Source organism: Lonchura striata, chromosome 1 (genome assembly GCF_050655825.1).
Source record: "Lonchura striata isolate lonStrDom1 chromosome 1, ASM5065582v1, whole genome shotgun sequence".
Lineage (NCBI taxonomy): Eukaryota > Metazoa > Chordata > Aves > Passeriformes > Estrildidae > Lonchura > Lonchura striata.
In genome coordinates this window covers 60,771,461-60,788,318 of record NC_140703.1, presented here as the reverse complement: position 1 = coordinate 60,788,318, position 16,858 = coordinate 60,771,461, and the positions used below count along the sequence as shown (strand labels likewise).

The 16,858-nt window shown below is 39.0% G+C and overlaps 1 protein-coding gene across 8 annotated transcripts in view; it reads left to right on the top strand.

The window, feature by feature from the left end:
- The window catches only part of ELF1 (E74 like ETS transcription factor 1), an 88,364-nt gene that overhangs the window by 34,578 nt on the left and 36,928 nt on the right, over positions 1 to 16,858 (top strand). For 5 of the 8 annotated variants that reach the window (XM_021530807.3, XM_085556461.1, XM_085556488.1 and 2 more), the window contains exon 2: positions 14,622 to 14,926. In XM_021530807.3, the coding sequence (XP_021386482.3) occupies positions 14,855 to 14,926 (72 nt within the window). In that variant the 5' untranslated portion in view covers positions 14,622 to 14,854. Of the gene's footprint in view, positions 1 to 4,962; positions 5,096 to 14,014; positions 14,248 to 14,621; positions 14,927 to 16,858 lie in introns of those variants that run through there. The other 3 variants (XM_085556493.1, XM_085556477.1, XM_085556480.1) reach the window with 3 other exon arrangements.

The window sequence follows — 16,858 nt, the reverse complement described above, 5'->3', positions numbered from 1 at the left end:
AGCGATTTTGCATTTTCCCCGTGGGATTTGGTTCCCTCCCAGCCCTGCCTGCTGCCTTGCTTTCCCCCACAGCTGGGGAATCAGGCTGGCTCACAGAGCCCAGTGGTGGGGGCTGCAGCTGGATGGCACAGGCACATGCACAGCAGCCACCTCTTATACCTTATTTAGTTCTGCAAAAGACATGGGAACGTGAATGATGAAATGAGGAAGAAGTGAGGCTTGAATTTCTCTACACCTGGTTGGTGGGAGCTCTGAACATTTCCAAAATACACTGTTTCTGTAGGTGTTTTCATGCAACACTCATAAATTCTGTGTCAAGTTCATTTCATTAGCAGTGAATTTCTGTGTCTCCCAGGAGCAGGTGTGTGCTCATATAAGAGTGACTTAGGCTTCAGTGTACACTTCCCCAGACATTACGAAATGAGAAATACTGGCTTGTCCAGACACTGCCTTCCCTGGAGGGACCTTTGCAGACCCTGTTCCTTTTCCATAACACTCTTAAGAAAAATCTTTTTGCTTTTTTATTTTAATCTTGTTGGTCTTTAAGTTGTGCTTTGTCACTGTTTGAAACCCCATGGTGGGAATTGTTAGTCTAACAACAAATCAGAAGATAATTTATATTCTCTTAATAGCCAAGTTCAATGGTTTGAAATTCTCCAGACTAATAGTCTCCCTTCTTAATCCCACCCCATGCAAATACTTTAGAACATTAATTTAGGCTACACTGATCTGTAAAAAGAAAAATGTACAAATGGCATGGGAATATTAGGTTCTGTCTTATTCTGCATAGCTGAAAGTTAATGTATTTATTATTGTAATTATGCTAAACATCATGAAGCATATCCATTTTTAGAAGAACCTGAATGAATATATTACATTTCAAAGTGCATTAAATTTGGGAGCTTAAAGGCCCAAAAAGCTAACTTTTAATTATGTCATGAGTGAATGTTCTTCCCCACTACAACTGTGTAAGCAATCTCTCACCTTCAGGAGGTTTTCAAGGCATGGTTTTAGATATTCTCTGCTTGGTTCTTTAACTAAGATTTTTTTTTTTTCTGCAGACATTTAAATTACTTGGGTCTGTAACATGTTATGTCCTGGATAGATGTTCAGTACAGCAGAAACATCTGTAAACTTCAGTGTTAATGCTGCTTCTCCAATTCAGGCAGCCTTCAGTATCTCATTGATTTAACCCAGAAGCAGCTTTTGGGGAAGGGCAACATTGAACAAATAGGTGAAGGGCATTGTTTTTAAAAAGGCATTTGGTTCTGGACCCTTACAGTGCAAGATTAAGAAGTAAAGAGACCATCATACTCAGAGTCCAAGGACTGGTGGCTGAAAAGCTGGACATGACCAACAACGTGTGTTTGCAGCCCCAAAAGCCTGGGCTGCATCAAAAGCAGTGTGGCCAGCAGGGTGAGGGATATGATTCTGCCCCTCTGCTCAGCTTTCCTGGGAGCCCACAGTTCTGTGAGTCTGTGAAAACAGCACAGTTCAGTGAATTTCTAAATTGGAACCTGAAAGGTAATGATTACCTTTTGAAAAGCTGGCTGAAATGAGACAAACATATGCAAGAGCGAAATAAGAACAGTGTAGAAGCATTTGCCTCTCAAAATGTCACTCTTAAAGCATATCGAGTGAGTAATGCTGAAGATGCTAATAGAGAGAAAAAAGGAAAGATGATGACCAAGATTGGAGATAAAAAGCTCAAACCTGCAGCTTCTGTGCGGGGATGGAGGAGTCATGTCTGGAAGGTCTAGAAACAAGTGAATTGTGTTGCTTTTTTCTGCGTACAGTGGGGAGATACTCAGTGTATCTACAAGGAGATTTTTGGTATAACCTGCACATAGAACTCTTTGTGCTATGTGCTCCACACCCATAAGTAGTTGGCTGTCTAGTAACAAGGTGGTTTGTATACCAAACAAGTTACAGCAAGAGCCTAAGGTCTGGGTTTTGTTGGTTTGGGTTTTTTTTCCCCTTTGTTTTGTTTTTTTTTGAAGTCCCTCTGGCTATGTAATACTCATTTTCTAACCAAGACAATGTCCCTCCCTCCATGTCTCAGTGCTGTGTGTGTTTTGGTACTTTCTTAAAGTTGTAGCCAATCTCAAGTTCAGTGTTAAGCTAATGTTTTGAAAGTATTCCTTGAGTCAGAGCAAATTGGTCAGCAGGTGACTTTGCTCCCTTTCCTGTATGGTTCAGGTCTCACCTATTGTTTTTTACTTGAGAATATCTGGAGTATTTTGTTCCTTCTTGTCTTTCTCTTGGTGATCTCTGATGCTGGTACAAATTTTCCATGCAGAAAGCACATCCCAGCTCAGAGCTGTGACTCCTGCTGAGGGAAAATATAGAGTTACAGCCTTCCAACCCAAATTAGCCTTTACCCTTCTACCTGCAAATTTAAAAGCTTATATCCTTCAGTCTATAATTTTCACTAAATTCAAAATTTTTTGTTAGGCTTTAGATGACGTGAATTGCAGCTACAGTGATCTGTAAATTACACTGGAAATCAGACAGATTTCACCTCAGAAAGGTGTAACAAACATCTTGCCTTGGGAGACTCTTAGAGATGTGGTTTGTTTTGGTGTTAAGAGACCATGTCTACCCTAGCCTATGTAAATTCTGTCTGAGCTACTGTAAAAATCCTGTTTAAGCCAAGAATTCAGTTGAATGTACTTGTGCTAAAAAACTCCAGATAATTCTATTAGAAAAGACAATCAGTGAAAAAGACTACCCCAGAGTCGTCAGACTTGGAGGTTAGTGGGAGGGAGTTCAGAAGTCTGACTGGTGGCTCTGACTTCCCTGTGTGCAGCTGTTCCTTATCAGGTTGCCTGATTGTAGGTATGGTTTGGTACTTTGCACCTCTTCTTAAATTACCTTTCATTGCCATTTCTACAGACTTTTGAATTAAGTAATTCTGCTTGTGAGATGTTAGGAGGTGTTGTCCCCTTTTCTTGGGTTGGGCATTTTTGGTTATTTTTTGAGGTTTTTTTAATATATATGAAGGCTCAGTGCAAGTATCAGCTTTGTGATTTTGACAGCAGGAGATGTGCCTTAGTTTTTCCAAGAGATTTGCTGATGGAGATTTGTCTCTCCCATCCTAACCTCATGAGTAAATCCCTGTCTGTGTTAGGAACAGTGTTGGACTCCCCAAGCCCTTAAAACCAAAAAATTCACAATGCTACTTGCCTTAGTTCACTCATCAAACTGTTTCAGAAAAACTTCTGAAAAGACGTAATCTCAGTTGTGACTGAATAGGTGACAAAATGGACCTTTGGGGATGTTTAGGGAAAATGTATGTTGGGGCACTGTATATGTGCTCTGACTGGTTGCAGATTGTAGAAAACAGGTGACTTCTTGCCTGGTTCTTGCAAAAGTTCTCACTGATTAATTCCTGTGGTATAACCATTGGAAATGCATGACTGAGTACTTAATTTCTGATATTATGGGTAAAGGTAAATGAAGATCTTTGTGGAAATAGATTAAAAAGCTTCAGGCATGGTTTGCAAAAACATGTTTTAACTGATAAGCTTTATAAATAAGACCGAAATATGTATCTGTATTTTACTCATGTGTAATTGTTAACCACAGTGCTAACTTGGATATAAATAAAAGTGTTCTTGTAAATGAGTAGGATCTCTTGAAGACCAAAATGCTTGTCTAGTGCTGAGTTAGAGCAGTTTACATATAAGTGTTAGTTGAAGTGCTTTGTGGTATGGGCTGTACTGTTTCTCATTACAAGCCCTCTTAGCCATTTTTTTATTTTGCTTTGCCTTGACTAGGTCTGTGATTCTTATCTAAAGGAGTAAAAGTTACTTAAGTAAAGATTTAAGTTAAAGCAGCATGTAATTAAAGTTCTTCTGGTGTGTTTCATCTCTGCTCTGAGTTAACTTTCTAATAAAATGTAATGGTCTATCACCCTATATTCTCAGCTTTAGCAAAATGCACCACAGGTCCCAAGAAGGAGGATGACTGAACGACCCTGGATGAGTTGTAAGACTATACATATTCATTTGTTAAACTTCTGTTTAAGTCCAAGATGCATGATGAGCATGTAGGAAAGCTAAGGTAGCTGTCATACAAGAACACATTAAATACCTTGTGTACTTCTCTGAAGCACTACCACTGCAGCTGGTGGCCATGGGATGGCCATGCATCTTGTGTAAAGAGGGAAGTCACTGCTCCTTTTGTTTCAGCATTGCAGGGTTTGACTTGCTACTGTCTAAATTGTAGGCCCTAGTCTGTGGGAATAGGGTTAGCAGGACACCTTCCAGAAAGGGAAGTTAGGCTAAAAGCCATCAGGGAGATGGTGGAACAGCCAAGCCCAGGGCAGCACTGCATCCTGGCTGGGCAGAAGGAAGCCCGTGTTGCTGGGACAGCCATGGCTGGAAACACCTTCTCCTTGCACCATTCCAGTTACGTGCCGAGAACACGCCTGCCTGCCTCCTGCTCCAGCAGCAGAGTCTGAGGGGAGGCAAGGAATCAGTATAATTACATGATCTTGAACCCAGAATGGGGATTGGGGTTTCTCAGACCTGCTGAGATAAGCAGCAAGTGCTTCCAGACCAGGGTTCTTGTTGGAGGTAGGGTCTGCAGATGCAGGTTTGTTCTTGGGGGCATCTTGGAGCCTCTGTTCTTGGTGTTGCCTGCCTGTGTTCTGCAGTTCCTAAAATGAAATTTCACTCCATTGTGTAGCTGTTATGTAAGAAGGGAAAACAATGCCTCTGCTGCAAATGTTTTGTAATTGATGTAGTCTAACTCAGAATAAACTTTTGTCCTGTTGGTAGAAAGGGTTAAGCATTGAGGGCAGCAGGTATAGGCAGACTTCGGTATGTGATATATTCGACTGTTTTGCAAGGTGCTATAAATGTTGGCTCCCTGTAATCTGATACCAGGGTAGGACAGGCTAACCTAATGGAGGAAAATAGACAGCAATGTAAAAGAACTGGAAATTCAAGTCTAGCTGATTAATACCAGCCTGCTCCAGAGGCTTTGACTGTTCATTTTGCTGACAGCTGACAGCAAATGAGAGGCAAACAACAGAAACATGGCCTAATCTGCTCTGTATTCTTACAGGTTTTTTAAAGACAGTGAAAAGGTAAGACACATTATATTTTTCAAACTGGCACTTGCTGAATGCAACCTTGAACATAAACATCACTGACAAGAACAAGTTACCAAACTGAGGCTTGAAGTCCAAGTCTCTGTGTTCGGGAAAGGGGAGGCCTCAGCAGGTTCTGTGCAGATTAGTTTGTGCCGCTTTCTAGCTGGTGCATATCCATTAAATTCAGATTTCTGAAACTGCTCAAGTACTCAAACATAGAAATGCAAATCACTCAGCGTTTCAGTGGCTGTGTCAGAGAGTAATTTTGAACTTACTGAAATATTTTGTTTGTTGCATTTGACAGTCTGTTAGAAGAGTTTTTAAAAAAAATAATTGCAAAACGAAATCCACAAAATGCTAAAAATCTGTGTTGCAGAAGTTGTAATGGAGTTTTTACTGAGCTGGGTCCTGTAGCAATTTTGCCAGAATACTGAAAAAATCCTGTAGGAATTTAACTCCCTGATCTAGAATTACTGATGCTTGTCTGGAAGAGGTTGCCTGGAGTAAGAAACTTTTAACTTGAACTTGATCCCTGCTGGCCTCTTTATTTTTGTTTTCCTCTTTCATAAATATATATTTGTATATATATATAAATGAGCACTATATATATATATATATATATATGTATATATAGTGCTCATTTATAGTGCAGCTAAAAAAATAGTTATTGTTTTTGGCCACCAGTTTTGCTTTGGTAAACTTAACTTTTACCTGCTGGTGATTTAAAAATAATGACTGTGTTACTAATTTATGGGTAAAATGGTTTTTAGAGAACAATTGACAGTTTTATGTCAGTATTGGGTATAGACTAACAACTGGTAATTTGTGAAGTTTGGCACCCTTCCAAAGCAATTATATTTCATTTCTCTGATCTTTCTTCCTCCCACTGCCACTACTTCATTCTTCTGTTTGTATGTGTTAATCAAAAGAGCAAGATCTTCCAGGGTCAAACAGTTCTTCCCCCCTCCACCACCCCTCTTTTACAGGTTTCTTTATATCCTGTTTTAGCTGAGCTCTTCAGCTCTTTCTGAAAGATCCAAGGGATCTTTCCCTTGGAAATCAGTGAAATTTGTCTTATCTGCAGCTCTACTGTTATAGATGCTTATAGGATGGTGGTATTTATGCTCCATAAAAAGTTCTGTTAAATGAAAGAAACAACTTAAAGGTGCCTTTTAAAACATTTATTTTGTGTTACTGGAATAATACATTTGGTGTAAAAAAGAGTTCTGAACCTGATTTGGGATTTCATCAATTTACTGTTTTCCTGGTGTCTTTTATTAAAACAGCTTTTTGAGATTTTGTGCAGTATAAAAAATAGGAAGATATATGTGATACTAATGTTACTTATTAATGCTGGTAATTTGGTTATCTTATTACAAGACATAAAACCAGTGTGCTCTTGCAAATTTACTATTGGATAAAATAGCATATACTAATTGTTATAGGAGAGGACGTAATGAGAAATCTTTTGTTTTCTTTTCTCTCCATAATTAATATCATTTACCACTTGGTGAGCTATACTATGGACATTTGCAGTGTCATATGCAACTTGTAGTCCATCTATTCTGGTTTTGCAATGTTAAATATATTACTATTTTTCTGATGAAGAATATGTAAATCCAAAAGTGCACAGTTAACAGGAATAAAATGACAGCAAAATCCTGCATTTAGAGACATAATTGCAATCTGCATTACTGAAGGTTTATCGTGTGTTAAGACAGCCTTTTCCATAGTTTAAAAAGAAATCCTTATGTAATGGGACTAATTTGGTCTAATTACATTGAGCTGTTTTAAAAACATTTTACAATTTTTCTAAGCTTTTGACTTCTGTTGTGTCTGTAGCAAGGAATTTGAGCAAGTACATCTAGGCTGATGCATTTTTAATTGCTTTTCTTTCATCCTTTCAGAAGTAGTTTCTTGTTGACTTGAGTGTCTCCCTGTGAAATATGATCACCTGATATTTTCCTTTTTTTACCAATAATGATGAATTAACTATAAAAGGCGGAATCAAGGGGAAGACCAAGTTAGTGATTGCCAAGAGTTTTGGACCAGCAAACCACACTTCCCAGCCTCTGCATTTACTGGACATTAGTGTGTTCATGTACCATTATGCAGTAGCAAGAGGAGAAGCAAGTGTTTGTTATGAATGTTATCTTTTCAGCTTGTCCTTGGATCCATATTTCATTGCTGCACAAGGCCATGCTTTCAGAAATATTCCCCATAACAAAAACTGATGGTTTTGTTAGGATAAGAGACCTTCAGATAGTCCTACAGAGAATTCTTAGAAAGACGGGCAGTAATACTGTCGGTTCCCAGGGAGCTCAGTGTGATGGTGTGCTTGAGGCCAGCATTTGTCAGGTAGTAAAGGCCTGACTTACCCCTCCTCTCCTTTTTGACAATGCCTATGCACAGATGTTAGCTTTCCAAGGCCAAGGCGTTCTTACTGCCCTGAGATGTTGGTGCTGCTCCATTCCCTGACTGGTAGACAGACTGTGGAATCCTTGAAGGTCTGGCAAACTGTGTGCTTGTCCCCTTGCACTGCCTGGGGGACGCTCTCCTTTAGGTGTCCTTTTTGGGGGGGTGGGGGGGTAGTTCATCTTGTTTGTTTGGCTTTCAGTGGGTGAGGGGAAGATGAAGCTATATGTTTTCCCAGTGGCACTGGGGTATTGATGAGCAACAGTGGAGGAGGTGACTGAACTGGAAGCAGAGAAGAAGGACTTTTGTGTATCCTCTGGTTGTATAGATATGTGGGAGATTGTGGGGTTTTTTTAATCTTTGGTAGGCAAAACAGCTGCACCAGAAGTTAAAAGTCAAGTCACTAGAAGGGCACACATTTTGTACATATGCTTTGGTGCATATGTGATGCATGTGCACATGGATGTAAAACATGTTCATGCAACTGCAGCTGGTATGTGTGTCCTGCAGGCAGGTAGAGTAGGGGCTGTGCAGTGAAGCAACATTACGTGGCTTTTATCCAACTGTAGTTGAAATAAGGGATTTATCTGTGACCTTCAGTAACCCAAATTCAATATGAAAAGTTTCAAAGCTGTATGAGTAGCCAGATGATGGCTTAGCCACTTCTAAAAATTTACCCTTTTCTTCTATTTTTGGTGTCTTACTGAATGCTGAAAGTTGGGCAGCTGCAAAATGGTGTTTGAATCCACTAAACGGTTTTGATTGGGATGGAAGGAGAGCAGGGGGCTGGCAGGCAAGGAGGAAAAGAGGTACAATCTCTCACATGATTTGGGGAAGAGAGATGGAATGGAGCTGTCCCCTCATGGGAGATGGGTCATGTCCCATCTCCTTAACCTCTTCTTATACTGTGCAGTCTATGAAAATGCAAAATTCAATTATTTTCATGCTGGGGGAATAGGGAAGCAGGAGAGTGGAGTTGGACCCTCTATTCCCCCTGGAGTGTCCTTACTCCCTTGCTTTAGGTCAGCTAACTTTTCCTGTTAGGTTTGCTCTACTTTGCTAGAGCAGAGAGGTAACTAAAACCGAGCCTAGCCTTTCCTTGCTTGATCCAATTATGGAGGCTTGATCTTAACATACGCTCAAATACTTTTTTTTGGAGCTCAGGAGCTTCAGTAGAAAAGCCTGTCTCACCTCAGTATCTTTTGGGTTGCTCTTTAGGCCTGGCCTGTTGGTGGTAGGCTGATCTTTTGTTGCTGCAGCATAAATCAATTAATTAGAGTGCTCTACATCTACACACCTACGCTGATTTGAGGCTGCCTTGACACATTGAGTGTGCTGGTGGGAGAGGATACAGAGGAAAAAAAGCCTCAACCATGCTTTAATTTTTTTCAGCTTTCCCAGCAATGCTCTGCCAGGTTGCTGGGTTTGTGTACAACAGCTGTGTTACATAAATGTGCTGAACAAAAGGGACTTTAAAAAATCTGAGGGAGCATGGGAGATCAGAAGAAAATGGTTTTCAGGGGTGGGGGAGTCCGTAAACAGTGATGGAGCCATTACTGTTAGTAGTCTGGAAAGGAATCTGGCCTCAAATTAAAATATTCAGGCTAAAAGAGATAGTTACAAAAAAAGAGATTAAAATATAATTTTTTTTTTTTTTGTGATGGCAAAGAGCTTGTTGCTTGCATTTGTGTTCTTTTCTGTCTTTGGAGTAAGCATCTGTTTTTATGTCAAGTGAGTTAGTTTAATTTCTTTGATATTGACTGGATTTTGTGTCAGTTTTGGGGTTTTATGCTTGTTTATATTTAACACATAAACCCTCTTACTCTCTCTCCTCCTTGCTGTATATGCGCTGAGAGCCTGTGGTTTCCAGACGGGCTGCAAAACAGGGATTTATTGATACTGATGATTTCTTTGTCCTTAATGAAAGCTAAGCAAAGGTCACTGTTGGCTTTTATTATGTCATCTGGCCTTTGCACAGTTTGCCCTAGGCAGCATGGATGCTCTCAGAAGACTTGAGTCTGTTCCTTATGTTGTATCTTTCCTTCTTCAGTTCTACCCTCTTAACCATGTTGTTTTTCTATCTCCTTTAATTTGTGTGAGCAGTGGAAAGACTGAGCCTTGAGAAACTTTTTGTACCAAGTGACATATATGAATTTGTTCTTCTTGTCATTTCATCAGTGCAGATGCACTGGGTCTAAGGGCATGTTTCAAATCCATTGTCCGGTGCAAATTTGTGATATTACTGGACAGTAAAAATTAGCCTATGAAGAATGACATAGAATACTAAACTATTAACATTTATGCTTGGTGTGGACTATATATAAAGATCATTGTTGGTTTGGGATTTCTGCATTTAGAGAACTGCAGTATTATTCAGCTTTATTATTGCCCCCTTTTTAAGGAAACCTGATTCTGTGATGATACTTGTTGACTCTTCAGCAGATGAACTGACTCTGGGTTGAACTATCCTTAACCTATGTTGGTAGAATGGAGTTAGAAACATAGTGAAATGGTGTGGTTACCATCCATGTGTTTGACTTCACCTGAGATGGTTCTCAGTCCTTCTGTTCAGATTTCTTGAATCTTCCCTTTCCTCTCAGTCTCCTCTTTTCTCTGTATCCAACATGGTGTAGGGAAGGCGGGGGGGGGTTCAGCTTTGCTTTTCTTTTAAGTCACAACTTTGACATTTCTAGACTAGTGCTAATGCTGCAGACTTAGAAAATCAGCGGGAATTTCCAGTCTCAAGCGATTTTTCCTCTTATTGAATGAGTGGAATTTTTTCATCAGTAACTCAGAATTCAGATTTGCACTTTAATCTTAAAGCACTAAGCTGGTTCTTATTTTAAATGTATGAATGATCTTATTAATTTCATTAAAAAGGCAGTGCAGGATAACAGTCATCTTTAGTAACCCTAAATGGGGCTGGATCCAGTAGCTTGCTGGAGGCATCATTCAGCTCATCTGGGATGCTCTCAGTAGCAAGACTTGAGTCTTCTAAGCTTATAGCTGACATTTAGCAAATTTTTGGGTTTCTGCCTGATACTTTGATGCTATGCCTGCTCCAGTATGGTGCCATTGTCTTATTTTGGTGTTCTGCATTACAGTACTTGAGTGATAAGGTAGAGTGGCCTATACTGGCTCATATTATCAGGATTTGAAGGAGAATTTGTGGATTCCAACATGGAGCCTCATTGCAATATTGCAGCTTCACCACTGGAAAGCTGTTGGTTCTGGAGGTATTTCTTAGAAGTTTTGTTGAGTTGGCTCAGTTAGTCCTCAACGGGTAGGACTAACTGGAGGGTATACATGGTAAAGAGTGGTGGGGAAAAAGTTATGATGTCTAGCTGATGTCTAGGACAGAATCCTACAGTACATCTTATGGGATATTAGAGTAGCATGTACTGAAGCTTAGATTGACTGAATGTGCTTTTTGACAGACTGATTCAGGAGCTTGTTTCTAGATATTAAAATCAGTGGATGGGAGTTTCCAGGGGAATTGAAATAATTTGAGTTCTGTTTCAAGGATTAACCAAAATCAAGATGTTTGTTTATATTGTTGTGTCTTAATGGTGCTTTTTATAATATATTTGTACAACAGTTAGTAAAAATGAAAGAAAAACCTTACTTCCTCTGTAGTTCTGTAAATTTGATGTAAATTTTATGGTAATATATATTGGGTTCCCTTTCTCCTAGGATTATTTGTATGTGGTCAAGCTTACTTTGCATGTGAAAAGAATTTTCACATTTTATGCTGTTTGCAAATAACTTATTTTCTACTTGCAGATGTATGTAAAATCAGGCAGGGGATAAGTGGCATTACATAGCAAAAACAATAGTCGTGTTTGTGTTAGCCTATAGACAGCAGGACCCTGTGATAGCTGGAATAATGAGAGCACAGTTTATAAAAATAGATGTGAAGGAAAATATAGCTGGTCTAGAATTCTGCTGGCTTCTGTGAAAAGCTGCTCTTGTTTTCTATATGGCAGAGAAAGTAATATGGATTAAAGAAAAGCACTTTTGCATTAGTCTGCTGTGCTATTGTTGCCCAATAGATCATTTGTTATTACTATATGCTGCAACAGAAGTAATGAAAAATATTCTGCAAACAGTAATTGTCTGAGTCCCTAACCTTTATAAAGTTAGATGTAAACGCTCACCAAAGCCTGTTCACTCATCTTTGGATTTGATACTAATGTTGTGGTTAGATGTTTCTTTTGTAAAAAATGTGCTTGACTTTATATAGAGCCCTTGGTGGTTTTGGGGTCGGGGTGTAGGGTAGAAGGAACAGTCTCACATCACTGCATCACCACAGTGAAGAATTCATAAAACAGGTTTTGACTGACTATTCCTACAGTGGTATCAGGTGATTAGGAGTTTCATGTTAGCATAAAGTGTGACTGGTTTAAGCAGTGTTTGTGTGGATCAAAAGCATTATGCTGCTGCAGTCTCTTAAATGATATTAAATCAGGATAATTAGTATTGCATTGAGAGTTTTGTTATTTCTTTTTTAAAATAAAAAGTGAGGAAATATTTCTTTATGGCTTTTAGTAAGTTTACTGCCACAGCTTTTGTATCTTATGCATTTAGTGTACATTTTGATTTTATAGTATGTACTGTAAAATGTTAATGTTTTACAGAATAATGAATAACCTGGCAGTAATGGAAGAAAATGTCAGCTCCCCGTGCATGTGGGAAACTTTTAAAATTTTTAGGGTAGCTTGACCTCCAGTTTTCCTTATATTTAAGAGCTTACTAGGTGGCCTGTGTCTCCACGTGTTCTTTATCCTGATTTTACATTGACTCTATTAATATTTCTTGACCATAGAAATCTTACTGGGTCTTAAGAACTTGTAGCCTTTGTTCATACATGTGGCTTCAGTCAGTGTAATAGCCGTGATTATAAGGTCTTGCAGTATACAGGCTCTGAACAATTAGCTTAACCTCCATTTAAACAGAAGTCTCCATTTGGACAACTGAGGAGGTTCTTGTATTTCCCTCCTTGCATTGTGATTATTTACAGTGAAGTTGCTCTTCAGTGATTACAGGATGTGAACTTAAAATATTATTTAATCTTGTTGGACAGTTACAATTTATTCCTAAGCAGGAACCAAAAGAGAAGTTGTACTTCTATTACTTTATGTAAAGTTTACTCTGTGTAAATTGTCTTCTCTTCTGAAAAAGTTGTTACATCCTTGTTGGCATAGATTCACCTACTTGAATCACTGTCTGTAGGCAATATTATATAGTTATATACTATATATTATATAGTTATATACTTTACTTTCAGGCTGGTATACAGGATGATAGGAGTCTAGGTTGGGCCAAGTTGTGCTTACTCCCACTATGCTAGCAATGGCAATGGCTTCCCTCTTCTAAAAGGGAAGGCCAAATAATTAGATTTAGGGAAGTCACCCAGGATTATATGGTTGCATGTAGTGTTTTCAATGCCATAACTCTGCCAAAGTATGGAGAAAGCCTTGTTAACTATTCAAGTCAACCACTAAAATGGGAAGCACTGAGGTTGAAATGGTTCCTACGTACTTGTACTTTCTTCTCTGTTAATGCATGCAACTCTCATTAAAGTAAATATTCTGTTGTTAGTGTTGTGGCTACTCTTACAAACCTTTTAACAGCTAGTTAGAACATGCTTTGGAAGTTGGGGAGGTTTGCATAATCTTGAGTTTCCTGATTTCTTAGAAGGGTAGGATCTAGTGACTTAAATGCCTAAATACTCTGCCATCACTAGTTAGGAATTTGGGAATACCACAACCTATATAGGAAAAGCAGCTGTTACATTTCCTAGAGTGAGGGAGTACGAGTCTCTGACATGATCCTCCCTAATTAAATTGCTTGGCACTGGGGAGAGGAAGATGATCTTCATTTTTTTGAGTTTCAGCCTACTGCAAAAACAAGGCAAAGTTAAATCTCCTGTACAAAGGCAGATCCTAATCATCACCAATGGCAATTGACGTTGATTCTCCTGTGTGTCTCACTCTGGATGGGTACATCTTGGACCTCTGTCCCTTATTCTTTTGTCACAGCAGCTCTTAATCAAAAGCAAAGAATTTTGCTCAAAACACTAGGAACCCCATATTTTTCTTCTTTTAAAATATATTGATTTAAATTCCTAGGCACCAACATACTCTTTAGGTTCCTGATTTTAGACACCTGCTCCCATTATTATTTTGAAATGGTAGATTTTTAAATTAATGTCTAGGTCACCTGAGTTGTATGCAAAGAGTTTTTTTTGCTCTTGCATCTTTCCCCAGAGGTGGTGCAGCAGCCTCTTGGTCAGCTCACCCAACCAAGTTTACCTTTGGCACTGATGAATAAGTAACAACATGGGAGGTGTGGGCAGGCATCCTTTCACTGAAGCTGTTTACGTTCAATAGTTGGGGAATTTTTTTTTTCCTTTGCACTGTGCAGTTTTTTTGACAGTTCTAATTTACTGTGACGTGGTCAGTGCTGTTTCCTTCCGGCTGCTTGCGAGCCTCAGGTAGAGATAAGGGTATGTTTACAGTGCATTTTTAGCGTGAAGCTGAAGATCTGCTTCATGTAGGAACACGGGCCCTCTCTGGATTGTACAAAGAATTTATTTATTGGTTTCATCATGTTGACATGGGGATTCAAGATCCAGAACATTTTACTTGCAAAAAAACCCAACTTCGTTAAATTTGAACTGTATGTAAAGAACGAATGTGATATACTTGAGATATCCTACAGCTGAGTAGGTCTGTCTGAATTCTGTATTTTTACTTTGAATAAACTGTGAAGATGAGAGGTACTAATGAATATGAAAACTGCATATCTGAATCAAATGAAAACACGTATTTTCTCTTTGTTAACTTTTGTATAATTTCCTTAGCCTCATGCTTTTAGTATTAAACACTTTGATGTCTTATTTCCTGAAACAATTCTGTTTCAGGTAATGAAACTTCTCATATATTAATCAGTAAAAGTAATACCTTTGGAGACAAAAAAGTGTCCGACTTCCTTGGACGTAGGACAGTTTTAATATGTAGAAAGCTTTATTGCCACTGCTACAATTTCACATTGCCAAAGTAACAATTTTTTAATGATAATTTCTTTATTTTTCCCTCCACAGTGGTAAAGGCTATCGAGGCGGGAAGAACAACTCAGGAAAGGATTTGCCTTGGTTTGTTTTGCTTTGAGAAGAACCCAGGAACACTGATGATCTAAGAAACACAAACATTGATACTCGATTCATTTTGCGAACCTGACTTTCTGTCCAGCTGGATCTCAGTGAAGCTCTCTGTCCTTTCACATTCGAGACCATTTTTCTTTGTATGTGGAGTGGAGACCTGGGAATGCGTTATTATGGCAGCAGTTGTACAGCAGAATGAGCTTGTGTTTGAATTTGCCAGCAACGTCATGGAGGATGAGCAGCAGGTATGGGATGGTGTAAGAAACCATATTTGTACAAGTCGGTGTTAGGAGTATTATGAAACATGAGGGAAAAATGTGGTGTAAAACACAAAAAGGAAACATTGAGGTCATTATTGTTGCAGCAGATCTTTGTGCTGTTTCAAAAGTTTCCTGTTGCTTCCTGTAACTTGCATGCACAGAACAGAAATTGGTTGAAATGTTATAACCTCTGCAGTATTGCAAAGACATCCTCCTCCAAAAATATTTTTCCTGTTTTGCTTATTTGTGCCAGTAGAATCCATGCATGTGTGATGTAGAATTCTCAAAATGACGGTATTTTATAGTAGTTGCAACTTCTCTAGTGTGCTAGGATAAAATTCTGAGTAGAAGAAATAATGGTCACTCTGCAGATGACTGGAAGGGGCAGTATGTACCTGTGCACTGTTATTTACAGATTGGTTTCTAAATTGTGTTACTGCACAATTATTCAGAATTATTCAGAAATAAACTTGAAAGTAATTTACATTGGTTTCTTTTACACTACAGGGAAAATATGTCTGTTTCTACCTACGTAGACTCTCAGGTGTTGATTATTTAAACCACATCCTGTGATTTCTGAAGCTTCAGTGTATTGTAAAAATCATGTAGCTTCTTTGTAGCTGGTGGTTAATATTAGAGCTTGCATTTATTAACTAGAAATGAGGTGTCTGAGCCTTTTAAAAGGCTAAGTGCCATGACAAACTGTTCCTTTTTTGTTAATGTAAAAAGCATTTATTCTCCTCTCTTAAAATATACCCTGCTTTTGGCTTTATAATATTGTCTCTGGTTTTCTGTATGGCCTAATATCTGGCTGGGTCACTGGCCTGTTTCTGCTGTCAGAGTCATGCGATCATTTCAATGAACTGAGTGTTGTCTGTCTAAAGTGCTAACTCAGTTTTGGGTGGAATTAGTAATGTAACTTCCTTCCCTGTATTTTTCCAGCTTGTGGTAGCCTGGGGATTTAGATATGGGAATTGCACAAGCGTAGTCAAAAATGAGCCTTACTTATTGCTTCTGCTGGTTATTCATTGCTGGCTTTACTTTACAAGCCAGTAGGAGATGGTAGAATTGAGGTAGGGAGGGCTACTTCAGTGTGGTTTCTGGGAGGGGGAGTGCGAGCAGATAGGGTTTTGTTTTGTTTAGCTGTGCATTTTGCTTCTTGCAATTTGTTCTGTAGCATACCCTAAAGGTGGTGAAATCAAAGATGTGAAAGGCTGGAGATAGAGGGTGCATAGCAGGAAGTCCATTGCTCCAGTCAGATGCAAGCTCCTTTTAAATCACTGGGTTCACTTAGTTCAGATATCAAAGATGCAGGTAGCCAGCTAGCTGGCTGCCTGAAGGTAAATTTTAAATGCCCAGCTGTAGAAGAGAAGTCGTGCACAGGTGAAGACCTGGGAAGCTGGAATAAGGTTTGGTTTGGCTGAGGGCTTGCAGTATGTTAGCCCAAAAAGACTGCTTCTTGCTTATACTTGATTAACCTGCTTCTTACTACACAGGCGTTATTGCTACTCCTAAAGTTTTAAAGTTCTTAGATTAGTTTTGTTTAGGGATGGACAACACAATTTGTGTTCTTTGCAAAAATGTGTTGGGCAAAAGCATTTTTTGGATCTTCATTATCTACAAAAGGTGTCATTTATTTTAAGAACTTTGGTACTTTTCTTCTTGTCAAAGCTTTGCCTAGAGCTTACTTGTGCCAAGAGCTCTTGGGACATAGAACAGCTGTGGAGAGAGGTTCAGGGTCTAAGTGGCAACTATGCTCAGTACTTCAGGGAAGTCATAATTCATGGCTATTTTGCTTTTTTTTTAAAGTCTTGGTTAAACAACCATAAATTATGAACAGTCCATTTGCAAATGTAAGCATTCAGTGGCAGATGCCAATGGGAGGGGCTCAATCACATGGACCCGTGTGAATGGGAA